The sequence below is a fragment of the Stylophora pistillata genome, chromosome 5, assembly GCF_964205215.1.
Source record: "Stylophora pistillata chromosome 5, jaStyPist1.2, whole genome shotgun sequence".
NCBI lineage: Eukaryota > Metazoa > Cnidaria > Anthozoa > Scleractinia > Pocilloporidae > Stylophora > Stylophora pistillata.
The window spans coordinates 13,785,470-13,808,353 of record NC_142523.1 but is presented as its reverse complement, the minus strand read 5'-3'; the positions used below and the strand labels follow the sequence as shown (position 1 = coordinate 13,808,353).

The 22,884-nt window shown below is 39.2% G+C and overlaps 2 protein-coding genes across 2 annotated transcripts; both read right to left on the bottom strand.

Annotated features, from left to right (window-relative positions):
• Positions 1 to 6,532: 6,532 nt before the first annotated feature.
• LOC148730388 (uncharacterized) lies at positions 6,533 to 14,383 on the bottom strand. The gene is made up of 7 exons (XM_088761785.1): positions 14,332 to 14,383; positions 10,255 to 10,398; positions 9,812 to 9,913; positions 9,033 to 9,283; positions 8,719 to 8,833; positions 7,758 to 7,883; positions 6,533 to 7,444 (listed from the first exon to the last, which is right to left on the bottom strand). The coding sequence occupies exons 1-7, from the start codon at positions 14,381 to 14,383 to the stop codon at positions 6,987 to 6,989; spliced, it is 1,248 nt and encodes a 415-aa protein (XP_088617911.1). The 3' UTR covers positions 6,533 to 6,986.
• LOC148730387 (uncharacterized) lies at positions 12,163 to 20,917 on the bottom strand. The gene is made up of 7 exons (XM_088761784.1): positions 20,887 to 20,917; positions 17,501 to 17,644; positions 17,059 to 17,160; positions 16,271 to 16,521; positions 15,955 to 16,069; positions 15,210 to 15,335; positions 12,163 to 14,891 (listed from the first exon to the last, which is right to left on the bottom strand). The coding sequence occupies exons 1-7, from the start codon at positions 20,915 to 20,917 to the stop codon at positions 14,431 to 14,433; spliced, it is 1,230 nt and encodes a 409-aa protein (XP_088617910.1). The 3' UTR covers positions 12,163 to 14,430.
• Positions 20,918 to 22,884: the final 1,967 nt, after the last annotated feature.

Below are 22,884 nucleotides of genomic sequence, written 5' to 3'. Positions count from 1 at the left end.
CTCCGCTCATTTCATTTAAACGCGACTAAAACTTAGGCAATTTTTTGGTCAGAAGTTCTTTTCAGACTAATGAGCAACCAGGCACTTTTAAATGCGCTCGTGCACGATGCAAAACGTGTCCTTTCATTCACAACACTGATAAAATATCGGGACCTAAACGATCCATTAAGATCACCGATCACTTCACGTGCACCTCCGCTAATGTAATCTATTGCATAACTTGCACTTCTTGCAAAAAGATATACATCGGCGAAACAGGCAGAAGACTAGGTGACCGATTCCGAGAACACCTTCGAGACGTGGAAAGGAATGACAAGGACACATCGAAACCAGTCGCTAGACATTTTAATTTACCTAATCATTCTAAGCAACATATAGCAATCTGCGGTCTTTCCTTGCACTTACGTGACACGGAAAGCCGTAAAAATCTTGAACAAAAGCTCATCTTTCAAACCGGCAGTCTAACTCCCACAGGGATCAATGAACGCTTTTCATTCCACTAATTTATTCATGTTTTTCTCGTTGCCATGCACCCACCAATAACGTAGCTCCATTTTCTGCCTTTAAAAGCCCACGCAACCCACAATTCCTCTATTCGCTCCGACGAAGGGCTAACGCTCGAAACGTCAGCTTTTGTAATCATTACGGTGGCCAATTTACCATTTCAACTTTGTTGGTATATCCAAATTAAAATGCATATATATAGCATGTGTTTAATTATTTAGTTAGTTCTCTTAGGTACGTGAATAAAACCGATTTCATTTTAACAGCTGTGTACTACATTGGCAACGAGGATTTTGAGAATTTTGAAGATTTAGAGGAATTCGAGGATTTCGAGGTTTTGTCGAAGGTTTCAGGAGTTTCGTCCAGGAATTCGTTGGTGATTTCGCCAAGGATTTATTTCAGAGATGCCGGGACACGGTGGATCAGACGAAACGACAAGCGGTGCTGTTGGCAGTTCTGTTAATGGTTCTGGAATGGCGTCAGTTACTTTAGATGTCAGTGGATTGGAACCATTTAATCCGAAAGGAGAGGCGCACAATTTAAGTCAGCGGTGGAAGAGATGGAAGCGAGCGTTTGATTTGTACGTGACGGGAAAAGGTTTTTCGAACGACGCTCAAAAGCGAGCTCTTCTGTTGCACATTGCTGGTATGGACGTTCAAGAAATTTATTTCACATTAGCCGGTGATGGCGAGGATGTGAGTTTTCAGGCAACACTTCATGTACTTGACAATTATTTTGTTCCCAAGTCAAAGGTTCCTTTTGAGAGACATTTGTTTAGACAAATTTCGTAGTAGAGTGAAGAAACTGTGGACCAGTTTGTGTGCAGATTGCGTCAGCGAGAAGCGACTTGTGAGTTTGGTGTCAACGAGGACGACTACATTCGGGATCAACTCATAGACAAGTGTTACTCCAGCCACTTGCGCCGGAAGTTCCTGTAAAAGGAAGGGACTGTTACTTTGGGTGATTTGTTGCGGGTTGCGAGATCCCAAGAAGCAATTGATAGACAACTGCAACAATACAACACGGACCAGGTAGACTGGGTCAATGCAGTGAGTGGAAAAGTGGATGGAAAAAAGAATCCCAGAGAATTTCGGACGGGAAGGACCCTTTAGTCAGGATTGGAGGTGCCCGGCGCGACGTCAGACTTGCGGGAAGTACGGTACGATGGGCCATTTCAAAGTCAAATGCCCCCAATTCCATCAGCGAGGCGGCGCCCCGTCGGGATCCAACGGTACGAGGAATAGCAGAGGTGGACATGGTCGGGATGGCGGAAGTGCTGGTGGATTTGGTCGAGGTGGACGTGGACGAGGAAGACTAGGGCAAGAGGCAAATCTAGTGACTCGTGGACCTGCCCCCCGAGAAGACAAAAAAGATTTTGCAACACCAGGTCGTCAGTCAAGACCCGATTACGCCTTTTCAGTGGAACAGTTGGATGACCACAGGGAAGAAAGAAGTGCGTTGGTAACGCTGATCAACGGTGGTGTGTACGTACCAGATGTTCTTATTGATTCGGGAGCTTCATGTAATGTTATGGGACAGCGGACCTGGGAATTACTAAACCAGAAGGGGATCAAGTGTGAATCTCGGAGGTCTGCAAAAGAAAATTTGCTTATGGTGGTGTAGAACCTTTACCGACCCTAGGAACTTTTACAGCAGATGTCACGCAAACTGGGTGTGGGTTTAAAGACGGAAGTAAGGCTGACCTCACAGTGGTGAAAGGTGATGGTCGTACGCTGTTAGGTCGCGAAACTGCCGAGGTGCTGAACCTGCTGCGTGTTGGTCCTTTTCAGGCAGACAGAGGACGATCAGACGGCAGTGTTAGAGAAAAATACAAGGAGTTATTTAGTGGTGTTGGTCTTTTGAAGGGTTACGAATTAAAACCGCATGTTGATGAGTCAGTGAAGCCTGTAGCGCAGCATGTACGCAGGATTCCTTTTGGGATGCGAGAGAAGGTTGATGCAAAGCTTGAGGAACTTTTGAGGCTGGACATCATAGAGGAAGTGCCGGAAGGGCCGTCAGGATCGATATCGCCATTGGTGGTTGTTCCCAAAGGTGACGGTGACGTGAGGGTCTGTGTTGACATGCGCCGAGCGAATGAAGCAATCGTCAGGGAGCGGCATCCAATTCCAACCGTCGAGGAGCTGTTACATGACTTGAATGGAAGTACCATGTTTAGCAAGATTGATCTCAAGTGGGGTTTTTACCAGATCCTGCTCAGTGAGGAAAGTCGTCACATCACTACTTTCGTCACGCATCGAGGGCTGTATCGGTACAAGCGGTTGCTGTTTGGGGTGACATCTGCACCAGAAAAATATCAGCAAATCATCAGAGAGGTGTTAAGGGGTTGTGCTGGGGTTGCCAACATTGCAGACGATTTTATTGTTCATGGAGGTGACATGGAGGAAGACGACAAGTGTCTTTTTGCTGTGTTGGATAGGCTGAGTGAAGTGGGGTTGACGGTGAACGGAGACAAGTGCCAGTTTAGATTGACGAAGCTTACGTTCTTTGGCCATGAGTTGACTAGTGACGGTATAAATCCATGCGAAGAGAAGATAGCCGCTATTAGAGATGCAAGACCTCCCAAAGACGCAAACGAAGTACGATCGTTTATGGGTATTGTCCAGTATTCTTCGAAGTTCATGCCAGACGTAGCGTCCGTAGCGAAGCCTATTCAAGAGTTGACCAGGAAGGGCGTCGTGTTTCACTGGGGAAATGAGCAACAAGCAGCTTTTGAGGAACTAAAGCGTCTAATCACCCAGGCGGAGACACTGGCTTATTTTAAGGTTGGCTGTAGAACGCGAATCATTGCTGATGCATCCCCAGTTGGCTAAGGGGCAGTTCTCACCCAGCAGCAGGGAGGCATGAGGAGAGTTGTCTCGTACGCATCAAGGAGCTTAACTGACGTCGAACGGCGCTGTAGCCAAACGGAGAAGAAAGCGCTGGCCTTGGTTTGGGCATGTGAACGGTTTAACATGTATGTTTCTAGACAGGACTTCGAGTTGGAGACCGACCACAAGCCTCTGGAGCGTATCTACTCCAGTGTTTCGAGACCTTGCGCCAGGATAGAGAGATGACTCTTAAGGCTACAAGGGTACTATTTTAAAGTAGCGTACCGCCCAGGAAAGACTAATATAGCAGACGCGTTGTCCCGCTTGAACTCGGATCACGTGGACCATGGAGAGGAGTATGACTATGTTAGAGCAATTGTTGAGGACTGTGTACCCGTTGCTCTATCACCTAGAGAGATTGAGGAAGCTTCCTATGATGACGAGGAATTGACCCAGGTGAAGAAATGTGTTAAGAGAGGGAACTGGGACCAGTGTATACTCCCCTCGTATGCACAGGTCAAGGACGAATTATGTCTGTATGGTGAACTCTTGCTTCGGGGCACAAGGATTGTGGTTCCCAAGCTCTTGCGCGACAGGATGGTGCGGTTAGCACACGAAGGGCACCAGGGTATAGTCAAAACGAAGTATCGCCTCGGCAGTAAAGGTTGGTGGACAAAAATGGACAAAGACGTTGAGAAGTTTTGTAAAGTTTGTCATGGCTGCCAGGTCACTTCTGGATTTGACCCCCCAGAGCCAATGTCTCGGGTTTTTCCTCCAAGTGCCCCTTGGCAGGACTGTGGAGCAGATCTACTAGGACCCCTACCCACGGGAGAAAGTATTTTGGTGGTGGTTGATTACTATAGTCGATTCCTAGAGGTTGCTAGAATGAAGTCTACGAAAATTTCCAAAGTCATCGAAGCACTTGCACCCATGTTTGCAAGATTCGGTTTTCCATTCTCGCTAAGGACAGATAATGGCCCCCAATTCGTGTCTGAAGAGTTTGAAACCTTTTTACGTACGAATGGTATCGAACACCGGAAAACTACTCCATTGTGGCCACAAGCCAATGGAGAAGTAGAACGCCAGGATCGCTCGTTACTGAAATGCATACAGATCGCACATTTGGAAGGAAGGAACTGGAGAGCTGAGTTGCTAGTATGGTTGACGGCGTACAGATCCACTCCGCAAACGACGACAGGGACTACACCCTGTTATATGATGTTTGGTCGCGAAATGAGTTCCAAGCTGCCAGAGCTAAAGAGAGAAACAGTTGGCGTGCCAGACGAGGAGGTGCGAGAGCGAGATTGGTCAAGTAAATTAAAGGGAAAAGCTTACGCTGACCGTAAGAGGGGTGCCACGCCCAAAAGCTTAAGTGTTGGCGATACGGTTCTTGTGAAAGCAGAGAAAACCAACAAGCTGTCTACCAACTTTAACCCTGATCCCTTTAAGGTTGTTCATAAGACGGGGTCAGAGGTAACGCTTAGGAACGAGACAGGCATTGAACTGAAAAGAAACACTGTGTTTTTAAAGAAGTATAACGAGCATGGAGATTTATCCAATGGTAACGAGGACCAAGTGGTACAGGAAGGTTCTGCAGTACGGGTGGATGACCCAGGGGCAAGCAGTCGTACCGATATCAAAAGAGATTCCTGGAACGTCTGAAGATTCTCAAGAAAAACCTAGGCATTTCCCAGACAATGAAAATACCGGAGTGGGAAGACGTGTTCGGAGGTCGACCAGGACTGTAATACCGCCCGATCGTTATAAAGCCATATAAACTGAATATGAACTGAATATGATATGAACTAAATATCTTGAACTTCTTGTCCTATTATCGAGCGACTGGTTTAATTTGAAGGCTTCGATTTGTATGTTGAACATTTAGGAAAGGAGAGAATGTAGTGTGTAGGATGCCAACGAGCATGTAATATGCGCGATGTAATGTGATACGTGGTGTGTGATGTAACACCCTCGAGACCTGCATATATACAGCATGTGTTTAATCATTTAGTTAGTTCTCTTAGGTACGTGAATAAAACCAATTTCATTTTAACCGCTGTGTACTACAGTGGGTTCGTTGTGAAGGCCGATAACTCATGGGGTTAATTACGTCACCTTCGTTAAATAAAGACTATTGTATTGTATTGTATTGTATTGTATTGTAAACGCGAAGCCAGCAGGCTCCGTAAAAATTGTACGTTGACCCACTAGAATGGCGCCCCGAAACCGTTAGGATCACACCTGATCGAATTCAAACTGGCACTGAGCTCGGGGCACCTGGTGACGAGTATAATAAGTCCCCGTGTAGTGGGGGGGAGTGCCAGATTGCTCAAAGGTAAAACTCACCGTCCGACTACACCCTCGGGAATATTGGCCAGAATTCATCTCGGTGTGTGTTTGGCTGTTGGGAAAGAATGGATAACTCACGTTATGCATATTGGTAATAAGACCACATGGAAATCTCTGAATCTCCTTATTCGCAATTTAATGCATGCTGTTGAACTGAACTGAACGTTATTGGACTACTAGAATTTGCGGAACAGGCTAGAAAAATGCTAAATTGTACTTTCTGGTTCATCAAACAACGTAATTTAGCCTATGGAGGACGTCATAACGACAAACAAAAACGTCTGGCTCCTTGGTCTACTTAGGGTTGATAATTGCCTGTTATATAGAACATTTTATACTACTGTTAACCTGGATATTCTTAAGAGCGACCGGAGAGCATAGAACTCCATTTAAATCATCTGTCGTCTTTGACTGCTTTGATCCTGAGCACTGACTGGTACATTTCTATTGTGTTGGAGTCGTCGTTTCTCGTGATTTTATTGGTTGATTCTGTGAAAGTGATCTGGCATTTGAATCTTTTCATGCATACTATTTAGCTTCTAAATAATCTTTCAGATCACTCATTTAGCTGAAGTAAATAAAATATTTCAGACGCCTACTGACTGTCTGTTGGTCCCCTACTAAGGCGTCCCGGTAAGATGTGTGATGTTATTGTCTGAGCAGTTGGTAGCAAGTTTTGAAAACTTTTCAAATCATCGCGAGTTGCACCAGCAGATCATACCTTTTCGGTACATTCTCAACATAGTCACTTTTTAACACCATTTCAAGCGTCCACAGGGGAAATAACTCAAGACTATTCAACGTTTTGGTATATGGGCGTATCTTTGTTTGTATTGACCATTTCATACAAAAATAGCAAGAGATATACTTTATTGAATGTTTACCATAGCATTTAAGAAATAAAAGCACTATATTTTAATTATGTATATATCGCACGTCACTCTTCAATCTAATCATGCTTTGTAAATGGACCAGCAAGATACGAGGTGTTTTTCTAAGTCAATGTTAAAGGGTTGTACTACGAGGTCGATCGCCCTCAGGTCTCTGCCAAAACTACTTATCTAACCGTAAAATAGGAAAGCCGTAGACACCAGAAATATTATGGTATAATTAATATATTTGGAGATTTCAAAGACTATTCGACGAACCATAAAAGACCCTTAACCGATGCAGTTTCAAGTTTAGTTATCTCACGTCTGATTCATTTAGTGTCTTTCTTACACCCCCGTGATATATGAGGAACATTTATAATGTCCATCTCGTTTTTCGGAGTTTGATAAATCTAGATTTAATCTCAGAATAAAATCAATTTAAAGGGTACAAAGCATGAACGTCTGTGCATGTCTTGCCATCATTATTGTTCTCGGTAAAATCAGCCAAGTCTTGTCCATACCATACTTGGAACTGCTGTCCGACCGATACGACCAGTGGGGTGGGGAGCAGGTTGAACACAAGCGTGGGAGAGTTGACATCAGCACCGCTAAGTTGGTAAAAATACTCTTCGTTGCTTTTCACGAACTTAGCAAGTGGAAGAACACTTTTGTTGCTGTAAGTTATCACCGTCATTAGGTTATGGTTACCGTAAAACTGCGATGAGCATCCCCACTTTGTTCGAATAAAGTTTCTGTTACATGTCACGGAGCCACTCGTGTGTACAAGTTCAAATGTGAAGATTTTACCAGCTTCCCGGATTTCAAAGGATCCGTAGTCGTCATGTTTTGTCCCAAAACAGACAGGACCGATGTTAATCTTTTTCCAGTTGTCTGGTAAAAAAGTTGGTAAGTTTTAAAGATTGTGTGAGGTGGTTAGATCCAAAAAAGTCTTAAAATTGAAGAACTTTTCTATAACAATTAAAACAAAACATTCCACTTTCTCTGGAAGGGACTTTTTGACAAATATCAGTGCGCGTGAAAGGTGTCATAATTGCATTTCTCGTGACCAGATGAACGCCTCTTTCAATATAACGAGAAAGCTAAGGTATGACTAAGGAAGGAAGGTGAGGTAAGGTAAACTATGACCTGAGGGTACGTACGTTGCCTAAATAAGTTCCATTATTTGGTTAAAGATAAGATGTACCTGAGCAAAAGTGCCGTCCGTCTCCAAGGTGTCCAGACTTACAACTGCAGTCAAATGATCCAGCGATGTTTGCACAATCGGCAGCGAAGTGACACTCATGGCTGTCATCTTTACACTCATCGATATCTTAAAAGAATGCAGACGAAAAGAAAAAAGGTAAGGCTGAAAACACTCTTTAGGCAAGCTACGCCTTGCATGATATTCCAGATCATGAAGAAGATGGGAACAATGGTACTTCTCCAATGTGCATTCGTCAACATCTCAGTAAGATTGATTAAGCTCATCTATCACCCACATTTTTTCACTCAAGTTTTTCACCATCGCTTCTTCATCATGTTTTTTTTCAATGTTCATCCGGTCTAAACGTATTTATTTCACCATTTCGAAACTTCAGGCCTCTTTCAAACGCAGGCTTAAGATCATCTGTTTGAGTCTGGGAGTCAATAGTTTATCAGCGGAACAGTCATTGCGGTGACGCACTAGCTTTAATGATTGGGTATTACATCAGGGTAACGAAATGAGACTGCATTGCCCTTACCATGAGGAAAGCTTGGAAAAACTCTCCAGACAGGACAAAGTTTTGAATCCTCACGGGGCCACGAGAAGAATCACACTTAAAATTCTCACATTAGCAAGTTTCTGCATCGCCGTTAAATCCAGGTTTACATGAGCACTTACTCCCAAATTATTGACACATCTGTGCTCTACGGAACAATTGTATTTTTCCGATGTGCATTCATCAACATTTACACAAAATTTAAGAATAAAACAATCATAGGTTAAGAACCCTCCTTTATGAGATATTTCGTCCAAATCTATAAAAGTGGCCTTATAAATTTTCTTCTTTCATGTTCGCTCCTTTGCCTGCTTGCTCTCTCTCCTTCTACCCATCTTTTAAGTCAAAATAATTTTGCCTGTTATCTGAGCTCATCATTTTATCGTGAGAAATTTTCTTTATCACCTGTCTCGCACTGAACTCCTTGATATCCAGCAGGACATAGGCAGCGGTACCCATGGTCACCAAATCCCGCTTGACATGTGGCGTGATTAGCACAGGGATTGCTCTCACAAGGATTCTGAAAAGGTAAGAATAAAATGGACCAATGTATAGAACAAATCAATAAAAAAATAATCAATTAATAATCTATTACACTAAAAATTGTTTCATCTTTACATGCTCAATTAATAAATGATTGATGGAATAGATAAATAACACTTTATCAGAGTTTTCTTATTAATTCTTAAATTTAAAACTGAATGATGTCAGGTACTTACAAAAATCTCTGTGTATAAAAATCCGTTTTTGTCTTCGAAGGAATCGGAGACTTGTAGGTGAGTCATGCTATTAAGCTCGCATGTGAATGTCCCACCTCCCCGCGGACCGTAGTTGTAAGACACGCAGTGTGGTTCAAGATAGCATCTCAACTCACAGATATCCTTGTCTTGCACTTGGTCTGTCCTAATAACGTAATTTTTTAAGATCTTGTTTTTTGTTCCTTCTTTGAATTCAATCACTCGACAATCATCTGAGGGAGGAAGAAGGAATAAAGAAGCCAATGAAAAATATAATCTGCAGGCTATGTCCTTCGTTCTTTAAAGGCAGAACAGATGGCAAGCTTTTCCATATTTATAGGCAACTGAATCATTCAGTCAATTCGCCTTCAACGTGAAAGCCTTTTCTAGTCAGTCAATTACCTTTTCACAAAAGTTTATTTCTTTTTTCCTTTACGAGAAATAGTCGAAGCTAATGCTCCATCACTCACGATAGGTGGGGGCTGATATCAAACAATTACAGTGTAGAAGATAAATAATTTAGTCTAGGGGAAAGTCATACTAAAAAATGCTAAATATGTAAATGCCGTCGAAATATTACGATACTGAATCGGGTGTGGTACCCAAGGCAACCAACAATTATTCCTTTCTTCTTCTGTTTTTAACATTCCGTTTCTGTGGTAGATAGACTCTGGGAGGTGATTTCTCATCGCACACGGCATAACCGGATGGAGGGCTGACTTTGACATACCCTTAACAACGTAAACTCTTAGGAGCCATACCTCCCATGCTATTTGCTCCACGCTGGTTATTTAGAGAAACACAATCCGGAATGGTAAAGAGAGCGAAGAGTATGAAACATTCCATTTCCTGCAGCATTTTTCCTGTTTAAAACAATGAAAAATATTAAGGAAATTTTACTGAATCTTGGGAAGTAAGGCGAATTTCTTCACACGCCGTGGTGTACTGTTTCGTTAAAAAAAACTTATCTTATAAAAAAAATATATCTGGCTACCTTCGTCGTCCCATTTTTCAATCTTCAGCAGCCTGGCCTAATTTTATTTTAGTTATCTTGAATGACATTTGTGCGTCACTAACCGGGAATAAATGGATGTATTTTTCCACTTTCGCTTGTTTGATAGTTTTCTTGCCTAATGCACACTACGAACTGAACATCTCAATTTAAATTCACCCTCCATAAAATCGTTAACAGAACTATCCTTACCTTTCAAGAGGTAATTCACTTTAAAATATTTGGGGTGCTCTTTGTTGTGCGGTTGTTCGATTTTGTTATCACTCGTATATTTGCTAACCGAATTGGACTGTACTGTCCCACCATTACCATAACTCATCTGTTGCCGCACATCAGCTATGGTTAAACAGCGAGCGAGTAATTAAAAAACAAAGGAGGACCCACGTACGAAGAGAGAAAAAAAGTCTCCCTAGCAACAAATGTACCTAAATTCCTTTCCTGTGGCTTGTATATTGTTGCTTGACAGTTTGAGTCGCTGCTTGATGGTAAACTTAGGGAACAGAACTTAGCGTTTTATTATTATTATTATAATTGCGAAAGAGTGAGTACGGCAGGTGAGTGTCAATTTAGAACAAGGCTGTGAAACTTTGCCAACGTAGAGTACTTTGGTCTTCCGCTGCGAGTTCGAATTTCCCTCACGACTTATAAGAATAATAAAAAGAAGAAAATTAAAAAAAAAAACCTTTCTCACCTTCTCAGAGGAAATATATTTTATTCTCTTGTTAAAGGTACACCTTCGAAGGGATGTATCATTTCATTCATTCTTTTTTTTTTTCAACGTTCAACAGCTATCATTATTAAGCAAACATGAAGTTATTAGAAAAGTATTATCTCTTGTTTAATACAAACATCACTTCAACAAGCTTCCATAAGCAAGTGAAGGGAAGAAAAAGAATTTGATTCAATAAGAAATATTTCATTCTTTGAGTTGATCATAATTCAGACGTTTAAGTCTTGCACAATTATTTGCTGTTGATTTTGAAGGGGGCGAAATTGTGCAAAATATGGAGTTTGTAGATAGAGCATGACATCATATTTGTGTGATGCAAGAAGCCTTTTAACATAATTACTCTTGCCTTTCTTTATCGAATATTTTGCACAGGATTCGATGTTGGTTTAGCATGATTTTGGGTTTCATAGATATGAAGGAAACGCGAGAATTGTTCCCTACATTATGAAGTAAAACTAACGTCAATTATACAAAGTAATTATTTATTAATTAAAGCAAATCTGCTTGATGATACTTTCTATATTTTTTGGTTGATATATGTTATTTGTTCTAAGAACTGACTCTTAAGACTACCTTTTTTTTATTCTCTCTCTCACTTTCTTGCAATATTAAAAAGGACTCGCGTACAGTGTGAGAGGACTTCTAATTTAAGCCTATTGATTCATTCTTTGTACTCATTTCAATTTGACTAAAAACCGAACTCTGAAAGTTCAGTCAAGGCAGCTGAAGATTAACTCGACTCTCTGCCTTCAGTTTTCGATATCTTTAGAGGAAGTAACGGTGTATCCAATAGACAAAACTTAATCAATCATCTTTTTCTAATCGATAAACGATATTTCGCTAACGCGACTCGGTGAAACCATGGTGGAAAGTAAGCCTAAACGCAAAGCTAGTCGTCATCAGCTGTAACTGAGGTACGCACTAGCGAAAAAGGTGTCAAATAAGAGGAACTTTACAACCATTTTCAGAAAGGTGTGGCGCTGATTCTTCCTCTAAAATTTCCACGCATAAAGATAGCTTTTCGCGGGTCACGGATAATAATTATATCGTTTGTATAAAACTACGTTCAGTCTGATTCGGGCATAAATACTTCACGTAAGAAACAAATGATGACATACTGTACGAGAGCGAATGAAAATACTTCGCCGTGTTCCATTCTTATAGATTCCAGGATAAGTTTGTGCTAAAACTAGACTAAAAAAAACTAAAATAGAGATATTTGAAATAATGCTGAGTTGAAAACCATTGCTTTGTAATGAGCAAAAGGCGATGGGTTTGGCGAGAGTTAATTGGACGACAAGCCATTTATATATGGTCACTAGAAATTCATGCTGTAAAAATTATTTGAAACGTGCTTCCAAATAGTTCTGTTATTTTTTTTATACATGTCATATAACAATACAAAACAAGTTTATTGTGTCATACGCCTAGCTCTTTAGTTGTAACATTACATAATGGCGTGACACACCAGCTAATTTACAAGTATTCCGTACAAATTAAAATTCAATTTAAAAGTAGGTACTATAACACATGACTAAAGATTTTAGAATGTTGAAAAGCATAAGTCAGGATCATAAATACAATGCATATGAGGAAAATTGGAATTTAATCGGCAAGTGTATTGCTCAAACGAATTTATTCAGCGAAGATAATCAATTCTCATCGCAACCAATGGAATCATAATTCTGAGTCCATGAGAGACCGCTAAAGTACGTCTTTTTCCAGTCCTGCTAGAATTCCCAAAATAGCGGTCATGTGAAAACAAGATATCTAATCCTGCTGTAACACCTAGATAATCTTTCAATCGTGAGATTAATTAATGTCTAATCTCTAAGCTCTGATAAGGCTGTCAAGCACTGAAGAAAAAACAAGAATTGAAACGTGTGGTCGGCTCTTTGTTTTGTTGGGGTTTTTTACATGGGGAAGAAGGTTTCTTAATTCTAGTAAAACTACGTTCAATTACAGCACACTCTCTACACAGATGATTCAAGCCAACAAGTGTATTTTGATGTTAGGTCATTCAAATTCATCAAATAGATCGACATTATTCTCTGTTCATTGAAGGATAATGTCAGTCTTCTCGAAAAAAAAATGGAGTATCTACCCAATATTGACTCTGGTAATTTCTATGACATATCGAATTATTATATGATTATTTACAAAGGTTAACTCACGTTATGCATATTGGTAATAAGACTACATGGAAATCTTTAAATCTCCTTATTCGCAATTAAATGCCTGCTGTTCTACTGAACTGAACGTTATTGGACTACTAGAATTTACCGAAAAGGCTAGAAAAATACTAAATTGTACTTTCTGGTTCGGTGAACAACGTAACTTAGCCTATGGAGGACGGCATTACGACAAACAAAAACGTCTGGCTCCTTGGTCTACTTAGGATTTATAATTGCCTGATATATTAAACATTTCAGTTATACTACTAGAATTCCATTTAAATCATCCATCACCTTCGATTTCTTTGGTCCTGAGCACTGACTGGTATATTTCCATTGTGTTGGAGTCATCGTTTCTCGTGATTTTATTGGTTGATTCTGTGAAAGTGATCTGGCATTTTAATGATTTCATGCATAATATTTAGCTTATAAATAATCTTTCAGGTCACTCACTTAGCTGAAGTAAATAGCAAATTTTGGTATATACTAAAATTAAATAATGGATAGCGTTGAAGGCGCGCTCTGATTGGCTAGTCAAACTCCGAATATCCTTTGCTATTTACCTCCGAGCAACTCGGGAAAAAATGGCGTCCCGGTTTGCATCCGTGACAAGCGAAGAAATCACTCAAATTAACGACGGTGGTGTATATTACCTCACTGTTTTAGTATATACTAAAACAACTGTTCACCTCAGTGACGGTGGTTAGCGGTGGATATTTACCTCGCCGCTTCGCGGCTTGGTAAATAGCCACCACTAACCACCGACACTGAGGTAAATAGTTGTTAATCAGACGCCTACTGACAGTCTGTTCGTCCCCTACTAAGGCTTCCCAGTGAGATGATGTATGATGTTATTGTCTGAGCCGATGGTGACCAAGTTTTGAAACTTTTCGGTATATTCTCAACAAAGTCACTTTTTGACACCGTTTCAAGAATGCTCAGGAGAACTTAAAAGACTATCCAACATTTTGGTATATGCACGTATCTTTGTTTGAATTGACCATTTCCTGCAAAAATAGTGAGAGATATACTATATTGAATGTTTACCACAGCATTTAAGAAATAAAAGCACTACAATTTAATGATCTGTATATCGTACTTCACTCTTCAATCTAATCATGCTTTATAAATGGACCAGTAAGATACGAGATATTTTTCTGAGTCGATGTTAAAGGGTTGCACTACGAGGTCGATCGCCCTCAGGTCTCTGCCAAAGCTAGTTATCTAACTAAAATAGGAAATCCGTAGACACCAGAAATATTATGGTATAATCAATAACTTTGAGATTTCAAATACTTTTCGACAAACCATAAAAGACCCTTAAGCGATGCAGTTTCAAGTTTAGTTATCTCACGTCTAACTTACTTAGTGTCTTCTTACACCCCGGTGATGTGTGAGGAACATTTATAATGTCCATCTCGTTTTTCGGTGTTTGATAAATGTAGATTTAATCTCAGAATAAAATCAATTTAAAGGGTACAAAGCATGAACGTCCGTGCATGTCTTGCCATCATTATTCTCCTCGGTAAAATCAGCCAAGTCTTGTCCATACCATACTTGGAACTGCTGTCCGACCAATACGACCAGTGGGGTGGGGAGCAGGTTGAACACAAGCGTGGGAGAGTTGACATCAGCACCGCTAAGTTGGTAAAGATACTCTTTGTTGCTTTTCACGAACTCAGCAAGTGGAAGAACACTTTTGTTGCTGTAAGTTATCACCGTCATTAAGTTATCGTTACCGTAATGTGGAAATGAGCATCCCCACTTTGTTGGATTAAAGTTTCCGTAGTAGCATGTCACGGAGCCACGTGTGTGTAGAAGTTTAAATGTGAAGATTTTACCAGCTTTCCGGATTTCAAAGGATCCGTAGTCGTCATTTTTTGTCCCAAAACAGACAGGACTGATGTTAATCTTTTTCCAGTTGTCTGGTAAGAAAATTGATAGGTTATAAAAATTGTGTTAGGTGGTAAGATCCAAAAAAAGTCCTCTTAAAATTGAAAAAATTTTCTATAACAATTCAAACAGAATATTCCATTTTCTCCGGAAGGGACTTTCTGACAAATATCAGTGGGCGTGAAAGGTGTCATAATTGCATTTCTTGTGACCAGATGAACGCCTCTTTCACTATAACGAGAAAGGTAAGGCATGACTAAGGAAGGAAAGGTGAGGTAAGGTAAACTACGACCTGAGGATACATACGTTACCTAAATAAGTTCTAGTATTTAGTTAGAGATAGGATGTACCTGAGCAAAAGTGCCGTCCGTCTCCAAGGTGTCCAGACTTACAACTGCAGTCAAATGATCCAGCGATGTTTGCACAATCGGCAGCAAAGTGACACTCGTGGCTGCCATCTTTACACTCATCGATATCTTAAAAGAATGTAGACGAAAAGAAAAAAGGTAAGACTCAAGGCACTCTTTAGGCAAGCTACGAAGAAGATAGGAACAATCATGTTTCTCCAATGTGCATTCGTCAACATCTAAGATTGATTAAGCTCATTTATCACCCAAATTTTTTCACTCAAGTAATAATACATGTACTGACCTTTTTTTTCGATATGTAAGACCAACTGTCAAAACCATTGTTGCTATTCTACATGTGTGCCTGTTTTTTTTTCGTCGCTACTGTCTCTTTCATTGTTTAAAATTCTCACCTTGGCAAGTTTCTCTATCGCCGTTAAATCCAGGTTTACATGAGCACTTACTCCCAAATTATCGACACATCTGTGCTCTACGGAACAATTGTATTTTTCCGATGTGCATTCATCAACATTTACACAAAATTTAAGAATAAAACAATCATAGGTTAAGAACCCTCCTTTATGAGATATTTCGTCCAAATCAATAAAAGTGGCCTTATAAATTTTTCTTCTTTCATGTTCGCTCCTTTGCCTGCTTGCTCTCTCTCCTTCTACCCATCTTTTAAGTCAAAATAATTTTGCCTGTTATCTGAGCTCATCATTTTATCGTGAGAAATTTTCTTTATCACCTGTCTCGCACTGAACTCCTTGATATCCAGCAGGACATAGGCAGCGGTACCCATGGTCACCAAATCCCGCTTGACATGTGGCGTGATTAGCACAGGGATTGCTCTCACAAGGATTCTGAAAAGGTAAGAATAAAATGGACCAATGTATAGAACAAATCAATAAAAAAAAATAATCAATTAATAATCTATTACACTAAAAATTGTTTCATCTTTACATGCTCAATTAATAAATGATTGATGGAATAGATAAATAACACTTTATCAGAGTTTTCTTATTAATTCTTAAATTTAAAACTGAATGATGTCAGGTACTTACAAAAATCTCTGTGTATAAAAATCCGTTTTTGTCTTCGAAGGAATCGGAGACTTGTAAGTGAGTCATGCTATTAAGCTCGCATGTGAATGTCCCACCTCCCCGCGGACCGTAGTTGTAAGACACGCAGTGTGGTTCAAGATAGCATCTCAACTCACAGATATCCTTGTCTCGCACTTGGTCTGTCCTAATAACGAAATTTTTTAAGATCTTGTTTTTCGTTCCTTCTTTGAATTCAATCACTCGACAATCATCTGAGGGAGGAAGAAGGAATAAAGAAGCCAATGAAAAATATAATCTGCAGGCTATGTCCTTCGTTCTTCAAAGGCAGAACAGAGGGCAAGCTTTTCCATATTTATAGGCAACTGAGTCATTCAGTCAATTCGCCTTCAACGTGAAAGCCTTTTCTAGTCAGTCAATTACCTTTTCACAAAAGTTTATTTCTTCGGACCTTTTTTCCTTTACGAGAAATAGTCGAGGCTAATGCTCTATCACTCACGATAGGTGAGGGCTGATATCAAACAATTACAGTGTAGAAGATAAATAATTTAGTCTAGGGGAAAGTCATACTAAAAAATGCTAAATAGGTAAATGCCGTCGTAATATTACGATCCTGAATCGGTTGTGGTACCCAAGGCAACCAACAATTATTCCTTTCTTCTTCTGTTTTTAACATTCCGTTTCTGTGGTAGATAAACTCTGTGAGGTGATTTCTCATCGCACACGGCATAACCGGATGGAGGGCTGACTTTGACATACCCTTAAACAACGTAAACTCTTAGGAGCCATACCTCCCATGCTATTTGCTCCACACTGGTTATTTAGAGAAACACAATCCGGACTGGTAAAGAGAGCGAAGAGTATGAAACATTCCATTTCCTGCAGCATTTTTCCTGTTTAAAACAATGAAAAATATTAAGGAAATTTTACAGAATCTTGGGAAGTAAGGCGAATTTCTTCACACGCCGTGGTGTACTGTTTCGTTAAAAAAAAACTTATCTTATGAAAAATATATCTGGCTACCTTCGTCGTCCCATTTTTCAATCTTCAGCAGCCTGGCCTAATTTTATTTTAGTTATCTTGAATGACATTTGTGCGTCACTAACCGGGAATAAATGGATGTATTTTTCCACTTTCGCTTGTTTGATTGTTTTCTTGCCTAACGCACACTACGAACTGAACATCTCAATTTAAATTCACCCTCCATAAAATCGTTAACAGAACTATCCTTACCTTTCAAGAGGTAATTCACTTCAAAATATTTGGGGTGTTCTTTGTTGTGCGGTTGTTCGATTTTGTTATCACTCGTATATTTGCTAACCGAATTGGACTGTACTCTCCCACCATTACCATAACTCATCTGTTGACGCACATCAGCTATGGTTAAACAGCGAGCGAGTAATTAAAAAACAAAGGAGGACCCACCTACGAAGAGAGAAAAAAAGTCTCCCTGGCAACAAATGTACCTAAATTCCTTTCCTGTGGCTTGTATATTGTTGCTTGACAGTTTGAGTCGCTGCTTGATGGTAAACTTAGGGAACAGAACTTAGCGTTTTATTATTATCATTATAATTGCGAAAGAGTGAATACGGCAGGTGAGCGTCAATTTAGAACAAGGCTGTGAAACTTTGCCAACGTAGAGTACTTTGGTCTTCCGCTGCGAGTTCGAATTTCCCTCACGACTTATAAGAATAATAAAAAGAAGAAAATTAAAAAAAAAAACCTTTCTCACCTTCTCAGAGGAAATATATTTTATTCTCTTGTGAAAGGTACACCTTCGGAAGGGATGTATCATTTCATTCATTCTTTTTTTTTTTCAATGTTCAACAGCTACCATTATTAAGCAAACATGAAGTTATTAGAAAAGTATTATCTCTTGTTTTATACAAACATCACTTCAACAAGCTTCCATAAGCAAGTGAAGAGAAGACAAAGAATTTGATTGAATAAGAAATATTTCATTCTTTGGGTTGATCATAGTTCAGACGTTTAAGTCTTGCACAATTATTTGCTGTTGATTTTGAAGGGAGCGAAATTGTGCAAAATATGGAGTTTGTAGATAGAGCATGACATCATATTTGTGTGATGCAAGAAGCCTTTTAACATAATTACTCTTGCCTTTCTTTATCGAATATTTTGCACAGGATTCGATGTTGGTTTAGCATGATTTTGGGTTTCATAGATATGAAGGAAACGCGAGAATTGTTCCCTACATTATGAAGTAAAACTAACGTCAATTATACAAAGTAATTATTTATTAATTAAAGCAAATCTGCTTGATGATACTTTCTATATTTTTTGGTTGATACATGTTGTTTGTTCTAAGAACTGACTCTTAAGACTGCCTTTTTTTTATTCTCTCTCTCACTTTCTTGCAATATTAAAAAGGACTCGCGTACAGTGTGAGAGGACTTCTAATTTAAGCCTATTGATTCATTCTTTGTACTCATTTCAATTTGACTAAAAACCGAACTCTGAAAGTTCAGTCAAGGCAGCTGAAGATTAACTCGACTCTGCCTTCAGTTTTCGATATCTTTAGAGGAAGTAACGGTGTATCCAATAGACAAAACTTAATCAATCATCCTTTTCTAATCGATAAACGATATTTCGGTAACGCGACTCGGTGAAACCATGGTGGGAAGTCAGCCTAAACGCAAAGCTAGTCGTCATCAGCTGTAACTGAGGTACGCACTAGCCAAAAAGGTGTCAAATAAGAGGAACTTTACAACCATTTTCAGAAAGGTGTGGCGCCGATTCTTCCTCTAAAATTTCTACGCATAAAGATTGCTTTTCACGGGTCACGGATTATAATTATATCATTTGTACAAAACTACGTTCAGTCTGATTCAGGCCTCATGATACTTCACATAAGAAACAAATGATGACGTACTGTACGAGAGCGAATGAAAATCCTTCGCCGTGTTCCATTCTTATAAATTCCAGGATAACTTTGTACTAAAAGTAGATAAAAGAAGGAAACTAAAATAGAGATATTTGAAATAATGCTGAGTTGAAAACCATTGCTGTGTAATGAGCAGAAGGCGATGGGTTTGGCGAGAGTTAACTGGACGACAAGCCATTTATATATGGTCACTAAAAATTCACGCTTTAAAAATTATTTGAAACGTGCCTCCAAATTGTTATGTTCTCTTTTTACACATGTCAATAAACAATATAAAACAAGTTTATTGTGTCATACGCCTAACTAGTTAGTTGTAACATTACATAATGGCATGACACACCAGCTAATTTACAAGCATTCCGCATAGATTAAAATTATATTTAAAAGTAGGTACTGTAACACATGACTAAAGATTTTAGAATTTTGAAAAGCATAAGTCAGGATTTAAATCGGCACGTGTATTGCTCAAACGAATTTATTCATCGAAGATAATCAATTCTCATCGCAAACAATGGAATCATAATTCTGAGTTCATGAGATACCGGTAAAGTACGTCTTTTTCCAGTCCTGCTAGAATTCCCAAAATAGCGGTCATGTGAAAACAAGATATTTAATCCTGCTGTAACACCTAGATAATCTTTCAATCGTGAGATTAATTAATTTCTAATCTATAAGATCTAATAAGGCTATCAAGCACTGAAGAAAAAACTAGAATAGAAACGTGTGGTCGGCTCTTTGTTTTGTTGGGGTTTTTTACATGGGGAAGAAAGTTTCTTAATTATAGTAAAACTACGTTCAGTTACAGCACACTCTCTACACAGATGATTCAAGCCAACAAGTGTATTTTGATGTTAGGTCATTAAAATTCATCAAATAGATCAACATTATTATCTGTTCATTGAAGGATAATGTCAGAAAAAAAAATGGAGTATCTACCCAATATTGACTCTGGTAATTTCTATTACATATCGAATTATTATATAATTATTTACAAAGGTTAACTCACGTTATGCATATTGGTAATATAACTACATAGAAATCTTAAAATCTCCTTATTGGCAATTAAATGCATGCTGTTCTACTGAACTGAACGTTATTAGACCACTATAATTTACCGAACAGGCTAGAAAAATGCTAAATTATACTTTCTGGTTCGGTGAACAACGTAACTTAGCCTATGGAGGACGGCATTACGACAAACAAAAACGTCTGGCTCCTTGGTCTACTTAGGATTTATAATTGCCTGATATATTAAACATTTTATACTTCTAGAATTCCATTTAAATCATCCATCACCTTCGATTGCTTTGTTCTGAGCACTGACTGGTATATTTGCATTGTGTTGGAGTCATCGTTTCTCGTGATTTTATTGGTTGATTCTGTGAAAGTGATCTGGCATTTTAATGATTTCATGCATAATATTTAGCTTATAAATAATCTTTCAGGTCACTCACTTAGCTGAAGTAAATAAAATATTTTAGTATATACTAAAATAATGTATAGCGTTGAAGGAGCGCTCTGATTGGCTAGTTAAACTCCGAATATCCTTTGCTATTTGCCTCCGAACAACTCGGGAAAAAATGGCGTCCCGGTTTGCATTCGTGACAAGCGAAGAAATCACTCAAATTAACGACGGTGGTGTATATTACCTCACTGTTTTAGTCTATACTAAAACAAATATTCACCTCAGTGTCGGTGGTTAGCGGTGGATATTTACCTCGCCGCTTTGCGGCTCCGTAAATAGCCATCACTAACCACCGAGACTGAGGTAAATAGTTGTTAATCAGACGCCTACTGACAGTCTGTTCGTCCCCTACTAAGGCTTCCCAGTGAGATGATGTGTGATGTTATTGTCTGAGCCGATGGTGACCAAGTTTTGAAAACTTTTCGGTATATTCTCAACAAAGTCACTTTTTGACACCGTTTCAAGCATGCTCAGGAGAACTTAAAAGACTATTATATTCAACATTTTGGTATATGCGCGTATCTTTGTTTGAATTGACCATTTACTACAAATAATAGTGAGAGATATACTATATTGAATGTTTACCACAGCATTTAAGAAATAAAAGCACTACAATTTAATGATCTGTATATCGTACTTCTCTCTTCAATCTAATCATGCTTTATAAATGGACCAGTAAGATACGAGATATTTTTGTGAGTCAATGTTAAAGGGTTGTACTACGCGGTCGATCGCCCTCAGGTCTCTGCCAAAGCTAGTTATCTAACTAAAATAGGAAATCCGTAGACACCAGAAATATTATGGTATAATTAATAACTTTGAGATTTCAAATACTTTTCGACAAACCATAAAAGACCCTTAAGCGATGCAGTTTCAAGTTTAGTTATCTCACGTCTAATTTACTTAGTGTCTTTCTTACACCCAGGTGATATATGAGGAACATTTATAATGTCCATCTCGTTTTTCGGAGTTTGATAAATGTAGATTTAATCTCAGAATAAAATCAATTTGAAGGGTACAAAGCATGAACGTCTGTGCATGTCTTGCCAGCATTATTCTCCTCGCTAATATCAGCCAAGTCTTGTCCATACCATACTTGGAACTGCTGTCCGACCGATACGACCAGTGGGGTGGGGAGCAGGTTGAACACAAGCGTGGGAGAGTTGACATCAGTATCGCTGAGTTGGTAAAGATACTGTTTGTTGCTTTTCACGAACTCAGGAAGTGGAAGAACACTTTTGTTGCTGTAAGTTATCACCGTCATTAAGTTATCGTTACCGTAATGTGGAAATGAGCATCCCCACTTTGTTGGATTAAATTTTCCGTAGTAGCATGTCACGGAGCCATTTATGTGTACAAGTTTAAATGTGAAGATTTTACCAGCTTCCCGGATTTCAAAGGATCCGTAGTCGTCATGTTTTGTCCCAAAACAGACAGGACTGATGTTAATCTTTTTCCAGTTGTCTGGTAAGAAAATTGATAGGTTATAAAAATTGTGTTAGGTGGTAAGATCCAAAAAAAGTCCTCTTAAAATTGAAAAACTTTCCTATAACAATTAAAACAGAACGTTCCATTTTCTCCGGAAGGGACTTTTTGACAAATATCAATGGGCTTGAAAGGTGTCATAATTGCATTTCTTTTGACCAGATGAACGCCTCTTTCACTATAACGAGAAAGGGAATCGAAGGCATGACTAAGGAAGGAAAGGTGAGGTAAGGTAAACTATGACCTGAGGGTACGAACGTTACCTAAATAAGTTCTAGTATTTACGTATGATGCACGATCCTCGCAGTAGATAGCGCTATTTAAGCAATAACGAAAATCAGACCTGAAAAAAAATCAGGCCTGTACGGGACTCGAACCACTGACCTCTGCGATACTAGTGCAGCGCTCTACCAATTGAGTTAACAAGCCAACTGGGAGTAGGCCGTTAAGTTGATTCGTAATAAACCCGTGAAAGGGATATATCAGATACAATGAAATATATGAAGTTCATATTATTTGAACTGCGGTATTATATACCTCTCTTTACGTCACAAGGCAAGTTATCACCATTGCATTCGTCGATATCTGGAAGAGAGCAAAACGAGCTTTACGTGCATGTTTGATGAAAAGCATTTAACTCCTTATCAATAACAGAGTTTTTTCATCGACGTTTTTTTAACAATCTCTGGCAGCTGACCAGATAATACATGTACGGATCTTTTTTTTTCGATATGTAAGACCACTGTCAAAACCATTGTTGCTGGT

Bases quoted from the DNA above. Each gene is read 5' to 3' on its own strand.
- LOC148730388 (XM_088761785.1), bottom strand. From the start codon at position 14,383: ATGGACATTATAAATGTTCCTCACACATCACCGGGGTGTAAGAAGACA. The intron at 10,399-14,331 runs GTAAGTTAGACG...GTTTAACCATAG, and splicing joins GGGGTGTAAGAAGACACTAA to CTGATGTGCGGCAACAGATG. The intron at 7,884-8,718 runs GTGATAAAGAAA...CATTCTTTTAAG, and splicing joins AGGAGTTCAGTGCGAGACAG to ATATCGATGAGTGTAAAGAT.
- LOC148730387 (XM_088761784.1), bottom strand. From the start codon at position 20,917: ATGGCTATTTACGGAGCCGCAAAGCGGCGAG. The intron at 17,645-20,886 runs GTAAATATCCAC...GTTTAACCATAG, and splicing joins CGGAGCCGCAAAGCGGCGAG to CTGATGTGCGTCAACAGATG. The intron at 15,336-15,954 runs GTGATAAAGAAA...CATTCTTTTAAG, and splicing joins AGGAGTTCAGTGCGAGACAG to ATATCGATGAGTGTAAAGAT.